At 39.0% G+C, this 25,630-nt stretch overlaps 1 protein-coding gene across 1 annotated transcript; it reads right to left on the bottom strand.

Moving 5' to 3' along the window:
* Nucleotides 1-54: 54 nt before the first annotated feature.
* On the bottom strand, nucleotides 55-25,026 carry Ddx52 (DEAD (Asp-Glu-Ala-Asp) box polypeptide 52). Its single transcript, XM_013013186.1, has 15 exons — nucleotides 24,940-25,026; nucleotides 23,827-24,016; nucleotides 20,037-20,167; nucleotides 18,619-18,804; nucleotides 15,243-15,386; nucleotides 14,398-14,509; nucleotides 12,770-12,842; nucleotides 12,104-12,307; nucleotides 10,515-10,605; nucleotides 8,893-9,015; nucleotides 8,630-8,780; nucleotides 8,360-8,435; nucleotides 5,997-6,068; nucleotides 3,437-3,523; nucleotides 55-167 (listed from the first exon to the last, which is right to left on the bottom strand). The coding sequence occupies exons 1-15, from the start codon at nucleotides 25,024-25,026 to the stop codon at nucleotides 110-112; spliced, it is 1,785 nt and encodes a 594-aa protein (XP_012868640.1). The 3' UTR covers nucleotides 55-109.
* Nucleotides 25,027-25,630: the final 604 nt, after the last annotated feature.

Raw genomic sequence — 25,630 nt, 5'->3', positions numbered from 1 at the left:
GACTCTTATGGACTTTCTAGCTCAGGCTGGCTTTGAACTGCGATCTCAGCCTCCTGAGTAGCTAGGATTACAGGTATGCACCACCAGCACTGGTTTTCAAGTCTGTCTTTTAACTTTTGTTTTCAAGGGTTGCCTTCTTCTTACTTTTCTGGCCAGAGGCCTTTTTCCTATGGAAATAAAAATTGAATAGATATTTTATATCTTTCATATTATATATTATTTCATATTATATATCTTATTTCATAACTCTAGGGGTTAATAAACATTTATTGGAATCTACTGTATATTATAGCATAAGAGGCACTAGCAACACAAAGATGCATTAAACATGATCTCTGCCATTTAGAGACCCAGTCTCCTATAATACAATTAACTACACTACTATATAGTTTGGAAGATAGGCTCTGCTCCAATCCTAATAATACAAATTCACATTGATTTAGTGCGTATTAAGCATTAGATCAACTACACAATAGTAAGAAATGTCATACATGAACCTCAAAAGTATAATTCTAGAGCTTGGTGAATGATGAATGCCTAAACTAAGTGGGAAAAGGAAATGGAAATATTTTTGGGAAAATATTACATACTACATTATACTAACACAAAGTTCTTGGATGTATTAACATCCAATTCAACAACTAACCAAGCAATCAACCCTGAGCAGGAGAGTTTGCATTATTTAGATAAATGTTTTCATTAAATATAGAGGAAAGGAAGAGAGGGAAATTGACCCACCAAAATCCTCAGCAAAATATCAGAATCAGCTCGGTGACTCCAGATCCACAGTTCCCTCTACTATAACTGTAGTGCCTGAAATCGATCTCCTAGGTCTACCACAGTGAATCAACGTTGGGCCGAGGTATTAACTAGTGAGTTATCAGGCATGATCAGGCTCTTTCAATGAATATTCATAGAAGAGGTAAGCTAAAATCAGATCAGGATGGGTCTTGTTTGTGTGCTATATTAAGAAGTTTGGCCTTTAAATGTTAAGGAAATGGAAAGAAACCATCTTAAGTGGGTGGATGACTGGACAAGATTAATACCAGTGTCTTCATGCAAATAAAATTTTAAGAACCCCAGAAGTATAAATCCTAGAAATGTAAAAATATTTTAAAGGACAATTATTTAAAATACTGATGCATCTTATTAAAATCTGTACCAGTTACTGCTCAGTGTCTCAGAAGACTGCATTTGGAATCTTAAGTTTTGTTTTTTGGGTTTTTTTTTTTTGTTGGTCGTGGGGAATGAACTCTGGGCCTGGGCTCTGTCCCTCAGCTCTTCAGCTCAAGGCTAGTGCTCTACCACTTGAGCCACAGCACTACTTCAGGCTTTTTCTGCTTATGTGGTACTGAGGAATTGAACCCAGGGACTAATGTATGCAAGGCAAAGCACTCTACCACTGAGACACCTTCCCAGCCCCTCCCCTAAATCTTGAGTACACCAAAAAAGACAGTACTATACCCTGTCAATACTTGATCTGAATACTATTTACACAATCAATACTAAAATACCACTTAAGACTCCTGTGCTGGTAGCTCATGACTATAATTTTAGCTACTCAAGAGGCTGAGATCTGCAAAGTGAGGTTCAAAGCCAGACTAGAAAGTAAAAGCTAAGGGCTGGGAAGGTGGCTCAGTGGTAGAGCGTTTGCCTTGCATGCTTGAGGCCCTGGGTTCGATTCCTAAGCACCACATAAGCAAAAAGAAAAAAGCCGGAAGTGGTGCTGTGGCTCAAGTGGTAGAGCACTAGCCTTGAGCTGAAGAGCTGAGGGACAGCACCCAGGCCCAGAGTTCAGGCCCACGACTGGACCCAAAAAAAAAAGAAAGTAAAAGCTAAAAGTGGAGATGTGGCTACAACGGTAGAGCACCAGCTGTGAGTGAAACAGCCAAGCAAATCATGAGTTCAAGCCGTAGTTCTAGCACAAAAAAGGACTCTTGTTCAACTTACAAAGCACATAGTTTTCATGTCTTTGTTTACCTTATTTCTTTTTGTGTCAATACTAGGGCTTGAACTTAGGGCCTCAGGCTCTCTCTTAGGTTTTTCAATCACAGTTGGTGCTCCACCACTTGAACCATGCCTCCACTTCTAGCTTTTTGCTGGTTAACTGGAGGTAAGAGTCTCTTGGACTTGTCTGCCAAAGCTGGCTGAGATCCTCAAATCTCAGCCTCTGGAATAGTTAGGATTACAGGTATGAGCCACCCGTGCCACTTTGTTTCTATATTCCTATTTTGTTTTAAACCATTCTGATTTTTTAATGCATACTAACCTTTTTGGCTAACTTCAAGAAAGGTGTCTTATTTTATATTTATTTGTATATCCTATCAGCACCAAGTTCCTTGTTGGATAACTCAGTAAATACCTGCTGTTGGTTGCAACAGTTTTCTCTAGTGACTTTCACAAAACAGTTTTCATAGAAGTAGCATGCTAGGACACTAATGGCATGCTCACAGTACATGTACACATGTGCACACACACACAAAGTTATTAGGGACTTGGAACATGGCTCAGATAGCAAAGCATTTACTCAGCAAAACCCTGAGTTCAAGCTCTGGTCACACACACACACACCTTATTAGAATTAAGTAATTTTTTACACACACACACAGCTTATTAGAATTAAATAATTTTTTTTTTTTTGGCCAATCCTAGGTCTTGAACTCAGGGCCTGGACACTGTCCCTGAGCTTCTTTTGCTCAAGGCTAGCATTCTACCACTTGAATCACAGCGCCACTTCTGGCTTTTCCTGTTTATGTGGTACTGAGGAATGGAACCCAGGGCTTCATTCATGCTTGGCAAGCACTCTATCACTAATGCACATTTCCAGCCCAGAATTAAATAATTGTATTAGAGCATATATTAATTTAGTTTCATTTTTAAATAATGTAAAAGGTAGAATAATTCAGAATATTAGCAGATACACTACCAAACTTGTATCTTCTTAGCACCATTGGACAAAATATGCTAGATTTGTATGTATTGTCTAGGACTTATGCTTTAAAGACCTCCAGAAACTAGGCTCAGCTATTAAAATTTATCTAAATAGTATTTTTTAATACTTCAGCATAATCCTAAGATATAAAGCTTCAAGAAGACTAGATCAATGTGAGGCTTAATTATTGGTCTTAATTATTGGTTTCTGCAGCAAACTGTGTGAAGATAGTGGGCAATACTATTTTCATTCACAAAGAACTGAAACCTTATTTACAAGTATAGGAAAAAACTCAGATTAACATACATATAAAGAAAAAATTCCAAGATTAAATCATTCAAGCTCCCCAATTAAAGACCAACCTAAGATACTATTTTTATCACATTCTATTTAATGTGCTGTAGACAAGTTAATTCTACTTCTAAAATCTTATCCTAAGGAAAAACAATGCCTCATAACTACATAACAATCAAACAGCATATTTTCTTACCAGCTTACACTTACCGTTTAGCTTGCTCTAAGAAATATTTTGGAGTTGTACTAATACTCTCTCTTTCCAATGGTTTCTTAATCAATTTTTTCTTTTGTTTGCTGAAAGTTACAAAGTAAGAAAGGAAATAAAGCACAACTTCATTTAGAAAAGCTAACACCAATGAAACCAGTTTTGATTCTTGATCTCAAAATTCATCTTTTAACCGCTAGCACGTTTAAAGTGGGTTGTATCATGTTAATAAATCAAATTATCTATGATTATCTAATAGAACTCAGAACTATCCTAAACATAATAATTTCAACCAATCTTTTTCTTTCTGATTCTAGCTACATAACGCAGGCTAACTTGTTTCTTTTTTTTGGGGGGGGGGTCTGGTTGTGGGGCCTGAACTCTGGGCCTGGGCGTTGTCCCTCAGCTCTTCAGCTCAAGGCCAGTGCTCTACCACTGGAGTCACAGCGCCACTTAGGGCTTTTTTTTCTTTTTGCTTATGTGGTGCTGAGGAATCTAACCCAGGGCCTCATGCATGCAAGGCAAGCACTCTACCACTGAGCTACCTTCCCAGCCCACCCAGGCTAACTTGTAACTCATGATCCTCTGGTCTTAGCCTCTGGAGTGTTGATCAATCACTTTTCTTCTTCTTCTTCTTTTTTTTTTTTTAAAGGACATTGTGTTCTGTGGCAACCTTGTATCCAACATGCAATAGTCTCATTTTGTTCAATAAACTTTTTTTTTTTGCCAGTCCAAGGGCTTAAACTCTGGGCCTGGGCGCTGTCCCTGAGTTCCTTTTGCTCAAGGCTAACACTCTACCACTTGAGCCACAGCACCACTTCTGACTTTTCCTGTGATTGATTGGAGCTAAGAGTCTCAAGGACTTTACTGCCCCGACTGGCTTCAGACTGTGATCCTCAGCCTCCTGAGTAGCTAGAATTACAGGCATAAGTCACTGGTGCCTTGCAATGAACTTTTTTGAAACTAGTTTTATGAATTAAGTAGGGCTTTAATGACTGTGTCACCCCTATACACAGCAATATAGTTCACAATAGCTAAAATATGGAAGTAATCTTAAATATCCATCAACAGAGAGATAAATAAAAGGCAGTATATGCATAATGGAGTATATTCATCCTTAAAAAGGAAATTCTGGCTATAGTGCAACATGAATAAACCTTGAAGACATAACGCTAAATGAAATAAGCCAGCCACAAAAAAACACATACTGTATGATTCAAACTCATACCATAAGAGGCACTTAAAAGCTGCTGTGGCTGGGCCCTCAATAATGATAAACAGGAAAAAAGCTTGGCCACTTTGACTCCATTTTGTATGTGTTTCTCTGTTTACAATCACCTTGGAATCCAGGAAGGACAGGACTGATTGATAACATCCTTACAATCACCCCTAAGATACAATGCAGCCTCCTCAGGACAGACCACCCATTAGGCAATGACTTGCTAATTTTGATCAGTGATGACATGACAGTGGTAACAATTTCCCCTGTACCCCTCCCAAAACAAGGACTAAAATAATGACCAATCAGGTAAGATTCTGACCAAGACAATTTAACAATTACACACATCTTTCTCTCCTAGCCTCCAATTCCCTATTTAAGTGTATAGCTCATGTTTATACCCAGAAAAGAAATTAAATGAATTTTTGTGCTGCCTTCTCATGGTATACTCCTGCCATATAATAAAAATCTCCCTTCTCTCCCCTTCTCTGTATCTTATGTGGTGTGAGTGGGCTAGGTTTAACACAAGGAACCCATGGAGTTTGGGCCTGGGATCCCAAAGGTCCAGTTTCAATATAAGGTACTTAAGAGTAGTCAAAATCGGAGATAGAAAAAGGAATGGTAGTTGTCTGAACCTAGGGACAGGAGAAGTGGGGGAGTTATTGTTTAATAGACACAGTTGCAATTTTCTAGAAGGAAGAGTTCTGGAGAGGGATGATGGTAATAACATTATGAATGTATTGAATACCATTGGACTGTGCACAACAAAAAACTAAACAGCAGGCAAGAACGCATCAGGTTTGATACCATTTATAATCTTCAACCAGGGTAGTTCTTCTTATACTTTTCAACTTTACGATAATACAATAGTGATATATTTATTATAAGATAAACTTTGAGTTTTGATCTTTCCCCAGCCAGTAGTGTGTGTTACAATACTCTCTAACAATGCTGGGCAGAAGCAGTGAAGCAAAACTCTCAATACCCTCTATGTCATGAGAGTTAAACCATAATACTCTCTAGCACAATAGGTTGATAAGCTATCACATTTAGTAGGTAAGGGATATTACTTTTCACTTAAAATATTTTTTAACATATAGTGTGTTTATTAGTATATAACCCTGCTATAAGTCAAGAAACATCTGTATGTAAGATTGAAAACGTCCAAAACTAAACAATGTACCGTTCTGGCATACATATAATACATATATATATATATATATATATATATATATATATATATACTTATAAAAGGCAAGACAACAGAAAAAATAAAACAAAAGTAAGAATGTACATGTAAAGAAACAGAAAGAAAGAAGTTTTAGATAAATTCAAGATTATACCTTAGTAGTTTCTGGAAACCTTTTATGTATTCAGGTACTGGGCATCCTGCTTGTTGGATTACATTGGCAACACTGAAAAAGGAACACATAAACATAAATCTGTGTCTTGTCAAAATGAGGTTAAAAACAGTTTTGACTTGTCAAAACTATAAGATACTCTAGAATAGTGGTCTGATTATCATCAGACATTACAGTGCAGAACACGTTCAGATAGCAGCCATCTCAACATTAATCAAACCCTAGAAAGCTACTAAGCCCAATCTTGGAGGAAACACTATGAAGCCAGAGTCAAGCTTCAATTTATTAAGTAATAGTGCTTATTATGGGGTTGGCACTGTAGATTTTTCTTGTATAGTATCTTATTTACTCCTTACAACAACCCTATGTGGAAAATATTATCTCTATCGCCACTTCACAGATGGAAAAGTGAGGTGCACAGTTATACTTATATTGGGGTCACCAGTCACATTCTCAGGGTTAAGATCTTAGGTTGATGAATGCTGTATGAATACCACTTACATATGCACATGTGAAAGTCTGCTCAAAGTGATGAAAAGGCCAATCACTAGAGTGGAGGCTCAGAAGATTCAAAATGATGTATCAAAATATAGCTCCCTTTGGCCATAAATCGTTTGTTTTTTTAGAAGTGCTAAGTGCTACCAATTACCCTCAGCCAAAAATTAATGGAGGCAACCAAAATGCAGGAAAACTCTTTATATTAAAATCTGTATCCATGAAGCCAGGCGCTGGTGGCTCACGCCTGTAATCCTAGCTACTCAGGAGGCTGAGATCTGAGGATCGCAGTTCAAAGCCAACCCGGGCAGGAGAGACCGTGAGACTCCTATCTCCAATAAACCACCAGAAAACCGGAAGTGGTGCTGTAGCTCAAGTGGTACAGCGCTCGCCTTGAGCTGAAGAGCTGAGGAACAACACCCAAGCTCAGAGTTCAAGCCCCATGACGGACAAAAAAAAAAAAAAATCTGTATCCATGAGTGGTGGCATAAACCTAAAACCCCAGAAGAGGGAAGGTGGAGGTAGACTCAAAAAAAAAAAACCAGAAAAGAGGGACTGGGAAGGTGGCTCAGTGGTAGAGCGCTTGCATTGCATGCATGAGGCCCTGGGTTTGATTCCTCAGCACCACATAAGCAGAAAAAAGCCAGAAGTGGTGCTGTGGCTCAAGTGGTAGGGCACTAGCCTTGAGCTGAAGAGCTGAGGGACAGCGCCCAGGCCCAGAGTTCAGCCCCCACAACTGGGGAAAAAAAAAAAAAGCAGAAAAGAAAAACAGTCTTTGATGATGGTGCAAGCATGGTAGTTCATGACTGTAATCCTAGTACTCAGGAGACTAAGACAGAAAGATCAAGAGTTTGAGATCAGCCTGGATTACACAGCAAAACTATTGTTTCAGCAATCTCTCCTTCTCCACTGAGAAAAAAAATCTATGATGATAGGCTAAAAGGATGATAGCCTGAGATTCTACAAGTATATGTTACCTAAGAATCAAAGTGCTTTAGTATTTGTGTTACTATAAGTAGCAGGGGACCCTGGAACAAAATACAAAACTCTACATGGCTCTACAAGTAATGCAAAGGAAGCAACAATGGTGACTGGGCTGAAAAGACTTACAAACTATTCACTTAAAAACCTTAATTCTGGGGCTGGAAGGTGGCTCAGTGGTAGAGCGTTTGCCTTGTCATGCATGAGGCCCTGGGTTCGATTCCTCAGCACCACATAAGCAGAAAAAGCTGGCAGTGGCACTGCAGTTCAGCCTTGAGCTGAAGAGCTCAGGCTCATAGTTTAGGCCCCACAACCGAAACAAAAACAAAAACAAAAAACCACCTTAATTCCTGTAAGCAACATCAAATGATGGCTATTAGAAGAGTTCTGGGATTCTGAAACTTAAAAAAAAAAAAAATAATAATATCCCATTTGTATTATTTCCAAATTCTAATAATGAGAGGGGAAAATTAAGGCCCTCTGATCTTTTTTGTGGCTCAAATACTTTATTACCACTGTTAATAAAATCTGAGTGCTGGGAAGGTGGCTCAGTGGTAGAGCACTTGCCTTGCATACTCGAGGCCCTGGGTTCGATTCCTCAGCACCACATAAAGCAGAAAAAAAAAAGCCAGAAGTGGCACTGTGGCTCAAGTGGTAGAGTGCTAGCCTTGAGCTGAAGAGCTGAGGGGCAGTGCCCAGGCCCAGAGTTCGGGCCCCACGACTGGATCCCCCCCCCAAAAAAAATAAAATCTGAGATATACACATTTTGTAATTATTTTAATATACTAGACATATGAAAAAAAACGAAGCAATCTTGGTTGCTTCATTAGTAGGTTGTTTTTTGAGCACATCCTCAGCCCCTAATTTACCTTCTTAACAATGGTTTATCATCTTCTGTGAAAAATGTAACAGCTTTTCCCTTATGTCCTGCTCTTCCAGTTCGACCTAAAAAAATGAGACCATTAAAAAAAACAGTTCTGAGGAGAAAGAGACTCAAGATGCATATTAAAGATTCCCTGGATTATCACTAAAATGAGTAAGTCTGAAAAAATATTAGAAGCTATGTGTGTTTAAAGGGAACAGTAGAGGAACTGAGACAAGATGGGTGAGCAACAGAGAAAGGGAAAAAGGCAACTCACCTATCCTGTGGATATACTCTACTGAGCTGGTTGGAAAGTCATAATTGATCACCAAGTTCACACCTTTAAAATCAATCCCTCTTGCAAGCAAGGCTGTACAAATTAGAACCCAGATTTTTCCTGCTCTGAAGCTATGGACCGTGTTATCTCTCTAGGTAAGAAAACACAGAATAAATGCTTTAATACTATAGGAATGGAAAACAATGCTAACATTTTAAAATTAGTTGGTTTTTTATGCTTTCTAAACATAAAATGGACTGTACCTGTTGCTGTGTTCTTTCTGCATGAATAACATCCACATTAATACCTTCATATATGAGCTCATGAAAAAGTTCTTTAGCCCTTTCAATGGACTGAACAAAAACTAGAACAGGTGGATTGAAACCCTGAAAGAAGGCAAAAATTAGCATATGTAACTCATAAAGAAGATTGTCAATTAGTATTCATAATTGTTCTTCAGTTCATAAAATAAATAACGCAATTCAATCGAATATAATAATGGTCTAGATCTTCCTTCGTCCTCCTCTTATCCATTCTCCACATGGGTTCTTTCTATTCAACTTGAACTGTACTCTCCATCTTGCTAATTCCAATAAACTTACCTAAGCAATCTCTCTTAAGTCTTCCTACACAAGTGGCAGGGGACCCTCTCTATAACAATCATCTTTTGGCTTACCGCCCTAGAACTTTGATTCTGCTTACAATATAAAACCTGCGTCAGAGGCATTGTGGCTCATATTGTAGAGTGCCAGCTGTAAACAAGAAGGCAGAGCAAGAATGTGAAGCCCTGAATTAAAACTCTCTTTAACTCACCATTTATCAGAACTTTGTTATTTCCCACAACTTAGTCCTTGGGTCTATTTGTCAATACAATTTTATTTTATTGAGTTCAATAAAGTCTCAGGGCTTAGTAGCCTTTTCATTTTGGCTTATAGACCCCTTTTGAAATCTAATGAAAGCCATGTAGCTTTGTAACAGGTAATCACATTCGTTTGCACAAAATCGTACATATAATTTCATAGAGTTCACAGATTTCCCAAAGTTTATTCATGGTCAAGTTGCTATTGTAATATCTCGACATGAACATCTGTAAAAATGTTAAACATTTCCTAGTGATATATCATATTCTTAAGAAGAATATCAAAAAAATGAACACATATCATCTATTTTAAGTACAATGTTTATATTAATTCAAATACTACAACAGTTCTATGAAGTAGATATTATGTTACTTGATAAATGAGGAAACTGGAACAGAGAGAAGGTTAAATTGATCAAGGTAGAACAGTGGAGAGCTGGAATTTCAAGCCAAGTGGTTGGGTTCAAGAGTGCATGTTCCCAATTTCTACAAGCTCTAACTTCTACAGTCACCAAATATTTGCAAACTTTCTCTTCTAGTCTGAATTCTTTACTACTAAGGCTATCACTAATATTTGTGTTATCTCCTCAATTAAGACTAATTTAACATTTTTTTTATGCTCCTTAACTTGACTGACCCCCTCCCCATAAAGATGGAGGGGAGGGAAGAAAGAAAAGAGAAGGGAAGGGAAGAAAGGGGAAGAGGGAGGAGAGGAGGAAAAGGGAGAAATCAAGTGCACTTTTTATTCTGCAGTGTCCTGCTTCTTGTCTAACAAACCAACAAGGACAATACATACAAACACACACACACACACACACACACACACACACAGCTGGAAAGACGTAGCTTTGAGGCCTTTAGGTAGTTTTTTTTTAGTCTATTATAATTAAGCTAGGAGAAGAGATCGCTGGATAACTAAATATGATACACAAGGAGGAGGAAGATATGATGCGAAGTCCTCCCACTGTAATAAAAGCTTAGTGAACTTTATGATACACAAAGTCAAGATTATGTAGTCCAATATACCTTTTTCACAAGTTCTCTCATGGCCAGAAGTTTTCCAGTCTCAGAACCAACAAAAAGAAGCTCTTGTTCTACAGTCTCTACTGCAGAATTTCTGAGAAGAAAATATATTTTGTAAGAACCAATTTTTGCCTTTTCCCCGAACTCTAATAAAATAAATGAAAAAATTTATATAAAACAACAAAATTGCAATGCCCAGCATCTTTCCATTCAATCTGAAGGACTTTTCTGCCATGGACAGTCTAGAACTGTAACCTTCCCAATTCCAGCCTCCTATGAAGCTAGGATGACATACCACACCCAGCTATTGGTTGAGAAGAGGTCTTGCAAACATTTTTGCTTAAGCTGGCTTAGAACCATAATCCTCCTGATCTCAGTCTCCCAGGTAGTTAGGAGTACAGGCATAAGCCTGCACTAAACTTGTTTCTTACTGATTAGTGGACGTGCATTTATATACCAATAATTAGGGAAAAAGTATATTAAATTTTAGAATATTCTAACAATGTAATATACTATAGCAAGTGTTTTCTCATCCTATTGTCTGTCTTTGTATTTATGTTAGGCTTTCTTTTTAAACAAGTGAATATTAAGTTTAGAGTGCCCAGGGTGTTCCATTTTGCTTTTTCCCTCCTCCCTTTTTTTTTTTTTTTTGAGATAAGAGTCTCACTTTATTTCCCAGGCTAGTCTCAAAATCCTGGGTTTAAACAATTCTGCATCAGCCTCCAAAGTGCTGAGATTACAGATGCACACCACCATGTCTAGCATGTTTTCCTTTAATATGGTATTTTATATAGCTACTATCTTCCTACTCATTGTTTCATTGCTATCACAATACTCTATAGGGTCAAATACCATAAAGTTCTTGAACTTTTCTCCATTACTCCATATTCCTTATGTATTTTATTCATTTGTTTAGGCACTGGGATCAAACTCAAAGCCTCAAACATGCTAGGCATGAATCCATTCCCAGCACCTAACAAATTATTTTCATTAAAAAAAAGTTTTTGTGCGACTCCTGGGGCTTGAACTCAGGGCCTGTCCCTGAGTTTTTGTACTTAAGGCTAGCACTCTACCACTTGAGTCACAGCTCCACTTCTGGCTTGTTGATAGGTAATTGAAAATAAGAGTCTCACAGACTTTTCAACCCAGGCTGTCTTTGAACTATGATCCTCAGATTTCAGTCTTCTGAGTAGCTAGGATTAGAGGTGTGAGCCACCAGCACCTGGCCCAAAATATTTTTAAAGGGAATTAAAAACCAAGTGGCCCAGTAAGATCAGCTTTCTTTATGTGGGCCTACTTTATATAAACCACTGAAGACACTAAATCCTGAGTGGCCACAGAGCTCATTATACTTGTGAATGGGAAAAATCAAAAGCATGATGATGGAAATAATAACACAAAAAATATGAGACTCTCCCTTTTGGGTTACTCTAAAATAGAAATTCCTTCAACAATCTTTTTTTAAAAAATTCTATTAGTAAAACATTTTCCCTTGTTATTCTCATGCCAAACAACCAATCTCTGAGCCTAAGGAAAAAAAAAACAACAAAAAACACTTACAGTAAAAGCAATCAGTAAGAACAAGTAATTACCTTGCTCCAATGGATACAGTAATGACATTGTCCAGGTTGAGCTTGCACCACTGTTCAACATCATAGGCAAAAGTTGCACTGAACATAGCTCTTCTAATTTTGTGAGATGTGCAGGCCAGGAAAATGAAAGCCAACTGGTCTCTAAATCCAGTTTTACCATCTTCAAACAGTTTGTCTGATTCATCCACGACTAGCCACTCAACACTAAGAAATAAAACAATTTGTGGACAGTGAACTGAAAGATTAGCCTGGACACTTCACTCAACTGTGAAGACACATAAGGAAGTTAAGCTATGACCTTTGGTGCTCAGAAGAAGGGAATATGAAAAACAAACAACTACAAAAAAGATAAACATAATTTAATCACCTCTTATTAGTCTCAAAGATGAGGCTGCATTAGCAACAATGACCTTCACATAACTCTCATGAATTCCATCTCTTTTGCTGAGAGATGTGAAAGGTCTAGAATTATGCACTGATTTCAAAATGTTTAACTGTCTTCCAAACCAGTGTTTTCCTATGAGTTTAATGAAAACTTGTTCTCAGGATCCATGCTGTCTTAAATTAGCAGACAGCATGCTCTGAAGGGCAACATATAAGCAACTGAAAACAAAATGTAACTAACTGAAAAACGCACACATAAAAGCTACTGAAATATTACTGTACCTTGTTAGGTCTATTCCTGGTGGATCTTGTTTTAGTAAGTAGATTAACCGATTTGGAGTAGTCACAAGAATATCTATGGGAGAAACAAATGGTAGAAATGGAAAAAACAAGATTCATCATCCTTGAAAAAGGGTGTTTTGTTAACACAAAAGCTATTGCTAATTAGCAACTAATACACAAATATTTACCATTATAGAATAAACTAAACTCTTTCTTTCTCCCTCTCTTTTTATGTGCTGGCACTAGGGCTTATACTCAGAACTCCACAGCTTTTGCTAGGCCTGTTTGCTGATGGCTAGTGTTCTACCACTTGAACCATATTTCCAGCCTGACTTTTAGCTGGTCATTTTTGAGATAGAATCTTAACAGATTTTTTTTCCTCCTAGGCTTACTTAGAACCACAATTCTCAAAATCTCAGCCTTCTGAGTAGCTAGGACTACAAGTATGAGCCACCTGCTTCTGGTGCCTACTCTTATATTTGAGAAATCTTAACATGTAAGATACTACACTACATAATCCAACCATTGATTTTTAATTTCTTTGTTTGTGTGTGTGCTGGCCCTGGGGCTTGAACTCAGGGACTGAACACTGTCTCTGAGCTTTTATGATAACAGCCAGTGCTCTATCACTTAAGCCACAGATCCTCTTCCAGCTTTTTTGGTGCTTAATTGGATATGAGTCTCCTGGATTCTTGCTTAGGTTGGCTTTGAATCACAGTCCTCAGATCTCAGCCTCCTGAGTTGCAAGGATTACAGGCATGAGCTATCAGCACCTGCCTCTCATTTTTTTCAGGAAAATCCTTTCTTTAAGTGAAAGTTTACTCAAGAGGCTCAAGGTAAAAGACAGGTAAAAGCAAATTCTCTTGCTTCTGTAAGAGGAGAGATGCATTTCTCTTCTCTCTCTCTCTCACTCTCTTTTTTTTGGTGCTAGTATTAAGGCTTAAACTCTGGGTCAGGGCATCCCTAGCATTTTCACTCAAGGCTGGTGCCCTACCACTTGAGCTATTATAGTTCCACTTCCAACTTTTTACTGGTTAATTGAAGATAAAGAATCTTACAACTGAGTTTGAGTGAGCCTCTTTGTGCTAAAGGCAAACACTCTATCACCTGAGCCACAGCACCACTTTCAACTTTTTCTGAGTAGTTTATTGGAGATAAGAGTCTCTTGGACTTTGATGCCCTGGGTGGCTTCAATCTGTGATCCTCAGATCTTAGCCTCCTGCGTAGCTAGGAGGACTACAGGTGGAAGCCACCAGCGCCTTGCTATCTCTTTTTGTTTTTAAATAATGACTTATACTTGAACTACTCTTGTGCGCCAATTAGGATACTTAGAATTTCCAAATCCTTTACATGTTCTATTTCCCCAAGCATGAATTTCTTTTGTCGGTCATGGGGCTTGAACTCTGGGCTTGGGCACTGTCCCTGTGCTCTTCAGCTCAAGGTGAGCGCTCTACCGCTTGAGCCACAGCGCCACTTCTGGTTTTCTAGTGGTTTATTGGAGATAGGAGTCTCACGGAGTTTCCTGCCAGGGCTGGCTTTGAACCGCGATCCTCACATCTCAGCCTCCTGAGTAGCTAGGATTACAGGCATGAGACACCGGCGCCCAGCTCTAAGCATGAATTTCTTACCAAATTTCTTAGATGATTTGGGTCCAAATTTCTTGGCTGCCTCTGCTGTCTTGTGGATCATGTGTATCCTGAATCCTGTTCCCTCAGAGATTTTAATTAACTCTCGGTGAATCTAAAACAGACAATGATAAAGTTTGAGCTGCCTAGATACAAGGATAGGGTGGATAGCATCTTTTATATTATTCATAAATTTATTACCAATCCATGACTATCTCAAATCTGCAATAATTTGTAGATTCATATGGAATGTTAGTATTTTCAAATTTCAAAACCTAAAAAGACTTCAAATTTCTTCATGAATTTAGCACACTAGTTCCAAGAACCAAAACCAACCAGCTAAAACACTCCTTTAATATTGTACTAAGAAAAATAAGTTTCAGGGGCTAGGAAGGTGGCTCAATGGTAGAATGCTTGCCTCACATGCATGAGGCCCTGGATTCGATTCCTTAGCACCACATAAGCAGAAAAAGCTGTAAGTGGTGCTGAGGCTCAAGTGGTAGAGCGCTAGCCTTGAGCTGGAGAGCTGAGGGACAGGGCCCAGGCCCAGAGTTAAGTCCCCACGACTGACAAAAAAAAAGAAAAAAAAGTTTTAAAGAGAAATATGTAACAACAGCCTTTCAAGAATTTTATAGTGTTGGCCAAAGAAGTATAATTTAAAACCATGTTTTAGAAAATTATAGAATGATAAACTGGCCCATATCCAGTAATATACACAACACTTGGTACAGAATATTTGATCATGACAAAAAAGACATTCTTCTGAGATTTTTTTTATATTACCCTCAATAAGGAAGATTACTCAAGCAAATACTAAAGGCATTTTTCTCAAAAGCTATAAGTCATACCTGGCTGGCAAGTTCTCTTGTTGGGGATATAATCAGGGCTCTGAAGCCTTTATTTGTAGGTTGTTTCAGCTGCATTAAAATAGGAATACTAAATGCCAAAGTCTTTCCAGATCCTGTAGGAGCAGAAGCCAAAAGTTCCCGACCCTAAAAACACAGAATATAGAAAGTAAAATGAAAACTACAAATGAGGTACCATTGGCTCACATCTGTAATCTTTGCTGAAAACAGGAAGATACGATTAGAGACCAGTCTGGGCAGAGAAGTTCTCATGCCCTTTTCAACCCATAACTGGATGCAATGGTGCATGCCTTTCATTCCAACCTACACAGGTTCAGAGTGGGAGGATCATGGTACCAGGCCATCTCTGGCAGAAAAGTCAATGAGACTCCATCTCCATAGAAAGGAAGCTAGACTCGATGGCACAGGCCTATGATCCAAGTAATGAAGGAAAGCCTGGAAGTAGGTGGATCTTAGTTCATTGGGTATCCTAAGGATACCCAGTGAAAACAGGGCTGTAGGTGTGGCTTAACAATATTGCATCAACAAGCAATGAGGCCTTACGTTCAAACCTCTAGTCCTGGAAAAAAAAAAATGTGGCATTTTCAAAGCCAACTCAAGTAACGCTATCAGCCATACAAATGACAAATACATTAAACATGATAAATCCAGTTGTTCAAGTTCTCTCTGTTTTTCTAATTTCTCCCATATTTGTTTTTCTAACACCACTTTACCCTTGCCACCACTGCCCCAAGAGTTTCTGAGCACTGCTGCTCCATTTGAAAGGGCAAAGTGTGCATAGATAAAATCCAACAGGAATTATCCACACTATTTTCAATTCTCTCCTATTCAATTCTTACAAGTTTTATCCTGGTGTCTGTACTGCTAATCCCTAGAGAAGATTTTGTTAAGTAACAGAGTGACTGAGGGTTGGAAATAAAAAGTGATGATCCAAGTGATAGCAATTTATTTGTAGGTGATAATTTTTAAAAAGATGAGTATGTCTGTTAAAGATTTAATCTAAAGCAATGGCCAAAGTAATAGCTTTGGTGTTTGTTGGTGGTGGTCATGGGGTTTGAACTCTGGGCCTGGGCAATGTCCCTGAGCTCTTCAGCTCAAAGCAAGCACACTACCACTTGATACACCAGTGCTACTTTCAGTTTTCTGATGGTAATTGGAGGTAAGAGTCTCATGGATTTTCCTGCCTGGGCTGGCTTTGAACCATGATCCTCAGATCTCAACCTCCTGAGTAGCTAGGATTACAGGTGCAAGCACCAGCACCTGTTTCGTTTTTTTTTTTGGACAGTCTTATTATGTAGACTTGTAGTGATCCTCTTGCCTCTACTTCACAGGTACGTATCACCATGCCCAGCTAGAAGCAATCTTAAATAAAAATTAACTGTAAATTTACTAAGATGTGAGTCAAAAATATCACTTAAATGTATGAATGTATTCTCATTGCAGTTCTCACCTGAATTGAAGGCCACATCTTGGTTAAGAAAAATCCAACTTCCAAAAATTTAAGCTATTACATCTCTATCAATAGGTGGCTAGTTAAATAGTGATATAGCCATGTAACAGTATTATTCAGTAATAAACTACTGATATATGCAATAGGGATGAATTTGAAAAACATGTATGTAGAAGCCAGAAACAGACTGAATAATGAATTTATGTAATCTGAAAATTCTAGAAGAGGTTGAAAAAATACATGGCAATTGAAATGAGAACAGAACACCAAGCATGATTGCACATAACTGCAATGCAAACTACTGTGATGTACAGCTCAAGACAATCATGGTGGGGCTGGGAAGGTGGCTCAGTGGTAGAGCACTTGCCTTGCATGCATGAGGCCCTGGGTTCGATTCCTCAGCACCACATAAGCAAAAAGAAAAAAGCCAGAAGTGGCTCTGTGGCTCAAGTGGTAGAGTGCTAGCCTTGAGTTGAAGAGTTCAGGCCCCACGACCGGACCCCCCCCCCCAAAAAAAAAAGACAATCATGGTTCAAGACCAGCCCTGGCAAAAAGTTAGCAAGATCCCATCTCAACAAAATAAGCAAGTCATTGTGGTATGTGCCTATGATCCCAGCTACTTAGGAGGCCACATAGGATGATTGAGCTTGTCCTGGGCAAAAAATTTTGGGAAAAGATACTCTACCTGAAAAATAAAGCAAAAGAGGGTTGTAGTGTGGTTCTGTGTAGCAAGTGGAAGGCCCCCTTCAACCCTAATACTCCAACAATGACCAAAAAACAAAAACAAAAAAAAAAAGAGAAAGAACTGGAAGTCAGAGCAATAGTTGCCTCTGAGTAGGGGAGAAATATGGACTGACTAAAATGGAAAGAGCACAGTAGAATTTTCTGGGATGACAAAAATCTTCATTGGAGTGAATAGTGCTAACATAGCTTTATTGTTGAAACCCATTAAAACTGTGCTTAAAATCTGTACATTTTAGCCGGGAGCTAGTGCTGGTGGCTCACGCCTGTAATCCTGGCTACACAGGAGGCTGAGATCTGAGGATTGAGGTTCAAAGCCAGCCCAGGCAGGAAACTTCAGTAGACTCTTATCTCCAATAAACCACTAGAAAACTGGAAGCGGCGCTGTGGCTCAAGTGGTCTAGTGCTTGCCTTGAGCCTGAAGAGCGCAGGGACAGCACCCAAACCCAGAGTTCAAGCCCCATGACCAAAAATAAAAATAAAAAAATCTGTGCATTTTATTGTATGTTATGTGCATTTCAGTAATAAATACTGGTAAAGAAACTCAAGTTGGGCCAGGCACTGGTGGCTCACACATGTAATCCTAATTATTAAGGAAGCTGGGATCTTAGGACTATGGTTTGAAGCTAGCATGGGCAGGAAAGTGTGTGAGACTCTTATCTCCAATTAACCAGGAAAAAACCCTGGAAGTACAGCTGTGGCTCAAGTGATAGAACACTAGCCTTGGGTAAAAAAAAACCTCAGAGACAACACCGAGGCCTTGAGTTCAAGCCCCTGACCAGCATACAAAACAAGACTTAAGTTGGGCTCCATAAAAGAACTGTAAAAAAACACTTGTATTTCTGAAAAAGCCATTGGGATAAACTAAATCAACAATGAAAAAAGCCCCAACATAGCTGCATGCTCAGAGTTTCAATGCTGAAAAAAAGAAAAAGAAAAAGAAAAAAAAATCAACTGAAAACTAGAACTGGGGGTTGGGGAAAGAGTGTCAATATCAGAAAGAACATATCTACTGGTAGTGATCAAGACATGTTTTATGGGGGCACAATCATCAGAAATGGATCTTAAAAGCATGGGAAGGATTTAACAGGGAGGTGAGATGGAAAAGATTTCAAGAACAGAAGGAAGGGACTGCATACTCCATCCGATAAAGGCCTTCATACTCACATGCAGCATGACTGGAATAGCTTGCATTTGTATTGGTGTGGGCATTTGGAAGCCTGAGTCTAGAATGTTCTGAAGTAACCGAGAACTGATTTTATATTCTTGGTCAAGTTGCTGAAATGTAGTAATTGGGTCAGGAAGATCAGTTCCCTGGACATGAATTTTGTGTTTATTCCGGAAGAAGTTCACCTGAAAAGCAAAGCAACGGGGTCACTATGAGTATGGCCAAATAAACATGGTCTCACACTGTAAAGCACTAGCAGTGTCTCACAGAAGCTTCAGTGGCATATCAATTTTCAGTTAGATCTAAGCCCTCCCCCATTCAATACAGGTAATAAGTTCATGTTCTCTCCTAGACAGAAGACTTTATAACAATGAAACCTATCATGCTTTCTTTACATTAACCTGACACTGCCACAAATAATGTGTTATTCACTCTAATGTGTTACTGAGATAGTTAGAATTTATAACCTTATATAAATTCCTTCAAGGTCAGCACTGAGTCCATTTATTGTCTTTTTTCTTTCTTTTCTTGAGGGTGGGGTCAATACTAGAGTTTGAATATGCTTGCTACACAGGTTCTCTACCATTTGAGCCATAATTATAGACCTCTTGTATTTTTTTTAAGGTACCTCCCCCACATAGAGCCTCTTGTTACCTGTCCAATTGAAATCCTCCTACTTCCATCTCCCATGGAATTACAGGTGGGCACCACTATACTTGGGTTTGCTTTTGGCTAGGGTCTCACTAACTTTTGCTTGGGCTGACCTTGAACTGTGATCTTACTGTCTCCATTTCTCAAGTAGTTGGAATTATAGATGTGCACTACCATATCCAACTACTTTCTTTATAGGCTGCTTAGCCTACAAGTGCCAATACTTTTTAAAAAACACTATTGAAAACATCTATTTATAAAATCTAAGTACCAAAAATGGGAGTTTAGTGGTATTGATTTCATTGGCTTCTTCATTTTCTGGCCCAGAGACAGTCTGATTCTGGTTTCTGGGTTACTAAAGAATTCCACAGTAAGCTCTGTAGTAAGCTGCCCCCACCCCACCCCACCTACAGCAGCAACATAACAAGTCTACTGTAGACGAAACAGTGCCATTTGTTCTTTCTTCTACATCTTACTCCTTTCATTCCCAAGCTATAAAATACATTTAAGAATTCTAATACTGTAATCCCTGTCAGATGAAGTCCTTTTAAGTCAGTGACCTCAACATATAGAGGAAAAAGGAATCAAATTTTACATTTATCAAAAGGAGTTTAAAAATCTGAGCCAGGCATTTTAGCACACGTCTGTAAACCCAAATTAATCTTCTACATAACCAAACTATATTCACTTTAACAACAGAATTACTGAAGTCTAAGGAAAGGGTCACTAAAGCATATACTTCTGAGAACTAAATCAATTCTCTAACCTTTTCCTGTCGGAGATGTTCCAACTTTCCTGAAGTTAGTTTATTTTCTCCTTTAACTTTTTTATCTTCAATCTTTGCTTCCACAGATGATGTCCACTGTATAGTAGTGTCATCCTCTCCAGAAGTAATTTCTAGAATATATTTTCAAAATTAAAAGATTTTTAGTGTGACAGTTGTGGATGGAGTAAACAAGCAACACTGTCACATCAAAAGTAAGTACCAAGGAGGGACACAATGAGAGAAACTAAGGAAACAGATGACATTGTATAAAAGGAAATATACATATGTAAATGTGACCTCAATGCATATCACCTCTAAAACAACAATGAAGTAAATTTTTAAAAAAGTAAGTACTAGCTCATGAACCAGTTGAGGAGAAGCCAAGAGGATGCATCTACAGTGAAAGTTGGCAAGCTCACTCTTTTCTCTTCATTGGTTGTTTCACCTCCAAAATATACTTGAAAACAATGAATTAATTGAAAAGCTCCATAAAGCATAGTGGCCAGCTTCTTTACATCCAAAAAACCAGATAAAGAATAAATTAAGTGAAAGATTTCATTTTTAATAGCAATGTATACAACACAATATTCAAACTACTAAGTATTATAAAGACAGCAATTCTTCCTATATCTATGAATAATACTAGCTCAATTAAAAGTAGACAGAAAAAATGTTTAGGGGCTGGGAAGGTGGCTCAGTGGTAGAGTGCTTGCCTTGCATGCCTGAGGCCCTGGGTTTGATTCTTCAGCACCGCATAAGCAAAAGGAAAAAAGCTAGAAGTGGCACTGTGGCTCAAGTGGTAGAGCGCCAGCCTTGAGCTGAAGAGCTGAGGGGCAGCGCCCAGGCCCAGAGTTCAGGCCCCACGACGGGACCCAAAAAAAAAAAAAAAAGTAGACAGGATTGTCTTGGTGACTTTAATGTTTACATGGGACAAAAAACATGCAACAATAACCTAAAAATATTCTGAGAACAGTAAGAGTTCTATCGGAACTAACACTAGAAAGTCTCTTTCCAACTTTAATGAGACATAATTGACACTGATAAGTGACACTGATAAGGCACTCACCTAACATGAAGTTGCCGGGATTGAACCCAGCATTTCCCCTTACCTCTCCCAAATAAAAAAGATTACAAAAACATGGTATACCTCACTACTGCTGCAAGTTTTTTCTCATGTTTCTTTTAGATATAAGACCACAAAAATTAAAGCTAATATTGGCATACAAATACAGAAATAGACACTAATGGACTGGAACAGAGCCCAAAGATAACACCTTCTAAATACATGTGTGAAATAGATTTACAATAAAAGTCTTGTTTTCAGCCAAGTTTGGTGGTATATAACTGTAACCTACCATTCTGAAGGCCCAGGCAGGAGAATTGGTAATTTAGGGTCAGGCTGGGCTATAGTGTTTGTTTGTTTTTTCAGTTTTTGTTTTGTTTTGTGACAATATTGAGGCTCCAACTCAGGGCACTGTCCCTTAGCTTTTCATTCAACACTGGGGCTCTACCACTTGAGCCACATCTCCACTTTCAGCTTTTTGGGATTAATTGGAGATAATCTTAAAGACTACTCTACCTGGACTGGCTTTGAATCATGATCATTAGATCTCAGCCTCCTGTGTAACTAGGATTACAGGGTGAACCAGAGTTACTAGTACCTGGCAGGTTTTTGTTTTTATTTTTAAACAAAGTCTTGCTATGTAATCTAGGGTGGCTTGGAACTCCAGCTGTACTCACACATATACACAAAGTACAATGACATTTGTTGTAACATAATTGCAGAAGCATGAAAACAAATTAAATGCCTACCATGAAGGGACTTACAAAATCAATCCTTAAATCAACTGTGAGGTACATCAAATATAAGTTGTATTAAAAGGAACAAAGCAGTGTGTTTATTGTGAATCCAAAACAGTTTTAAAAAAGAAGAGAAGGCTCACAACCAAAAGTATAGAGAATATTCATGCTTATAGAGTATAAAAACATAAGTATGAGGGAGAAAAGTGATAGGGGTGACATTTATCAATATGTATCATACTTATAAACTGATTTGTTGTCTTGAAAACCCTTCGTACTACTTAAAAGATAATAAAAACAAAACATATGTAAACACACATATATGTTTTTGAACACAAGCAATAAATAAAATATTGCTAAAAAAGACAAGCAGTATTATGAGTAGTTGCTTATAAAGAAGACTAGAAATAAAGAGTAGAAATAAAATTTGTTATCATTACATGACCTAAGTATATACTATAAAACAAAGGCTAAGTAGAAAATTTCATAAAGTTACAGAGCTATAGACATGGCTCAGCAGTACATGGCCTGACAAGCAAATATAAGGAACTGAGTTCAAACTCTTGTACAAAAAAAGAAGAAAGGGCTGGGAAGGTGGCTTAGTGGTAGAGTGCTTGCCTTGCATGAGTGAGGCCCTAGGTTCAATTCCTCAGCACCACATAAACAGAAAAAGCTGGAAGTGGCGCTGTAGCTCAAATGGTAAAGCGCTAGCCTACCATTTGAAGAGCTGAGGGACGGTGTCCAGGCCCAGAGTTCAGATCCCATGACCGACAAAAAAAAAAAAGAAGAAGAAGAAAAAGGTTCAAGGACAGTGCCCAGGTCCTGAGTTCAAGTCCCAAGGCTGGCACAAAAAAAAAAAAAAAGAAACAGATAATATAAAGAAAAAGGTAAATGCTCCCATAATATATATAAAGAAAAAAAACTAACAGGCAAACTATAGGAACAGGTAAGCTGAAATGCAAATGTCCTGACTAGCATATAAAAGATGCTCAATTTCACCAGTTATCAAAAAATTTAAAAAAATTTAAAAATTTAAAAAATTTAAAAAAAATTTTAAAAAAGGAAGGAAGTGCCAATGTGGTTCAAGTGGTAGAGCACTAGCCCTGAACACAAAGAGGTTCAGGGACAGCGCCCAGCCCCTGAGTTCAAGCCCTGAAACCAACAACAACAACAGAAAAAGATTATAGCCAGGCTCACAATAATTCTGATTACTCAGAAGGCTGAGATCTGAGGATCATGGTTCATAGCCATCCCAGGCAGGCAAGTCTGTGAGACTCTTATGACCAACTAATCACAGAAAAAGGCAGAAGTGGCACTGTGGCTCAAGTGGTACAGTCCTAGCTTTGAGCAAAAGGAGCTCAGGGACAGCATCCAGGCCCAGAGTTCAAGCCCCAGGACTGGCAAAAAAAAAAAAAAAAACCCAAACAACAACAAAACACAACCATAAGTTTTATATTTTTGTATTTTTTGGGGGGTCGGTCATGGGGCCTGAGCTCTGGGCCTGGGCACTATCCCTCAGCTCTTCAGCTCAAGGCTAGCACTCTACCACTTGAGCTACAGTGCCACTTCCAGCTTTTTTCTGCTTACATGGTGCTGAAGAATCGAACCCAGGGCCTCATGCATGCAATGCAAGCACTCTACCACTGAGCCACCTTCCCAGCCCACAACCATAAGTTTTATGTAAGACTGGAAAAAAATGAAAGACCAATGATATTTAGCGTTGACAGAAGTGTAGTAACCTCTTTGGTCTTCTGCGGTGTTTCCATTTAAGGACACCATGCTACAGAAGAAGTTAACAGCATCTGTACAAATGGACACATGTACATGTATCCATCATGGCAACAACATTTGTAATAGTAAGCCTCTGGAAAAAATCTGAAAATGCCACCTACTGAGAACTGTGTATTTTCTGACGTCTAAGCTTGTATTATTCTTACAATTGAAAGAATACAACTAAATCAAATAAAAAATACTGAACTCCAACACTAACCTGAAATCTTCTTTCTCTTTTTTTTACTGGGCTCCCTTTTCCTTTCAATTAGATTTTCTTTTTTTCTCTCTTCATTTTGAAGCTCCTGGTGTGTTTGTGATGCTTCACAGTCACCTGGGATAGGCTTCTTGTTCCCAAAGAAGTCCAGAAGCACCTCTGAAGAATCCAAATCAAATTTCCTTTTTCCCACCTAAAACCCCAAAAATATTAAAAGGAATCCATGTATGTAATATTGCCTCCATCCAAGCAGGACTGGTCCAATGACTTTCCTCTTTTTAATTCTTTCACCAAACATTATAGAGCTAAACAAGGGTATTTGGGCAAATTAAATTTAAAAAGGACAGTTTTTCTGATCTCATACTTCTAAATACATATTTAAATGTAAGTAGTAGTAGTATTACAGATGAAAAAAACCAAAGCATTGAGAGGTTAATTTGACTAAGGTCTCAAAATTAAAATTTTCCCACAATTAAGCTAGAAATGGTGTGATAGGCCTGTCACTTCAGCTACTGGGGTCTGAAGCTGGCTACAATAATAAAAAAAAAAAAAGTGTATGTGTGGCTCAAAGTGGTAGAGCGTCCGCTTAACAAGCTCAAAGTTCTGAATTCAAACAGCAGTAAAATAAAGATTTTCCCCAAGTGAGCCCCATCCCTCTCAACACTTCCCTATTACACAATTCACCGTTTCTAAATCGCAATTCTCATCGGTTACTTTACGCATGCTGGAGGAATAAAAAGAACCTTGTCCATGTAGGACAGCCATCTGCACACCAAATCATACCTGGTGAGACTCAAGTGGGAAGAATAAAAGTCTGTTTCTGAATTCTCTTTCTACCGATCTAGAAGTGCCTAGGAAAGAATTCTCACAGTGCTGTGAAGTGGAATAGGAGGGGCGTGCAGCTTCCATGCTGGGCTCAACTAAATCCCCCAAGAAGCCTGGAAAGGGTCGCTCGGGGGTCTCGAACCCCCCTGGGCCTGAGGCACGCTGCGTCCCGAAGGAGGAAATAGGCCCCCAGCGTGGCCCGAGTTGGACCGCGGGGGTCTCCAGGGGCGCGGACTCCTGCTCCTTTTTAAATTGCTTGGGCCTCGAACCTCGAGCCTCTGCGCACGGTACCTGGAATCGAGCTGCGTCTGCCGAGAAGCGTTTCACGTCGAATCTGGCCCCGGCGCCCAGACGGCGGAAAAGATCGTGGGCATCCATCTTTACCCAGAAAGCCCTGCGGCATGGAGGCGACTGCGCAGATGACGTCTCTCTTCCCAGCGGACTTCCGCCCGGCCCTACTGAGGGCGGAAGTAGCTCCAAGAGGCGGAGCCTAGCACCATCCTGAGAGGTGTGGTCCGTCATTGTTACAGCCCTGGATCCTGTTAGTGGACCGATGTCATTGTCTTCGTAGGCCAGGAACTTTCCTTCGCTTCAGGGGCAGTTTGGTGCACATCACTAGGATTCCTCTCCTGAGGGGGCTTACATTTTTAGCAGGGTCAGATGACATTTAGCAAATTAACCAGATGAAAGTTCTAGGAAGTGAACAGAAAGGTGTATGGATGGAAGGAAGCCAGGGTCTGCTTTCATCTAGGGTAGGCAAGCTCACTCAGAAGCAATCATATCTGAGTCGAGAAGAGGCATCTTTCTCAAGATCTGGGAGCAGCATTCCAGACAAAGGAAACACCTGCCTGAAGAAGGGAAAAGATTACGAACACGAGAGGGATAAATAGAAAGTCGTGTGTGTGTGTGTGTGTGTGTGTGTGTGTGTGTGTGTGTGTGTGTGTGTGTGTGTTTGGGTCTCCACCAAAAATAAAACACAGAG

Source organism: Dipodomys ordii, unplaced genomic scaffold, assembly GCF_000151885.1.
Source record: "Dipodomys ordii isolate 6190 unplaced genomic scaffold, Dord_2.0 Scaffold19, whole genome shotgun sequence".
Lineage (NCBI taxonomy): Eukaryota > Metazoa > Chordata > Mammalia > Rodentia > Heteromyidae > Dipodomys > Dipodomys ordii.
This window is presented reverse-complemented; position numbering and strand designations above follow the sequence as displayed.

Bases quoted from the DNA above. Each gene is read 5' to 3' on its own strand.
- Ddx52 (XM_013013186.1), bottom strand. From the start codon at position 25,026: ATGGATGCCCACGATCTTTTCCGCCGTCTGGGCGCCGGGGCCAGATTC. The intron at 14,510-15,242 runs GTATGACTTATA...TGTCTGTTTTAG, and splicing joins CAAGAGAACTTGCCAGCCAG to ATTCACCGAGAGTTAATTAA. The intron at 12,308-12,769 runs GTACAGTAATAT...TTTATTTCTTAG, and splicing joins CCAGGAATAGACCTAACAAG to TGTTGAGTGGCTAGTCGTGG.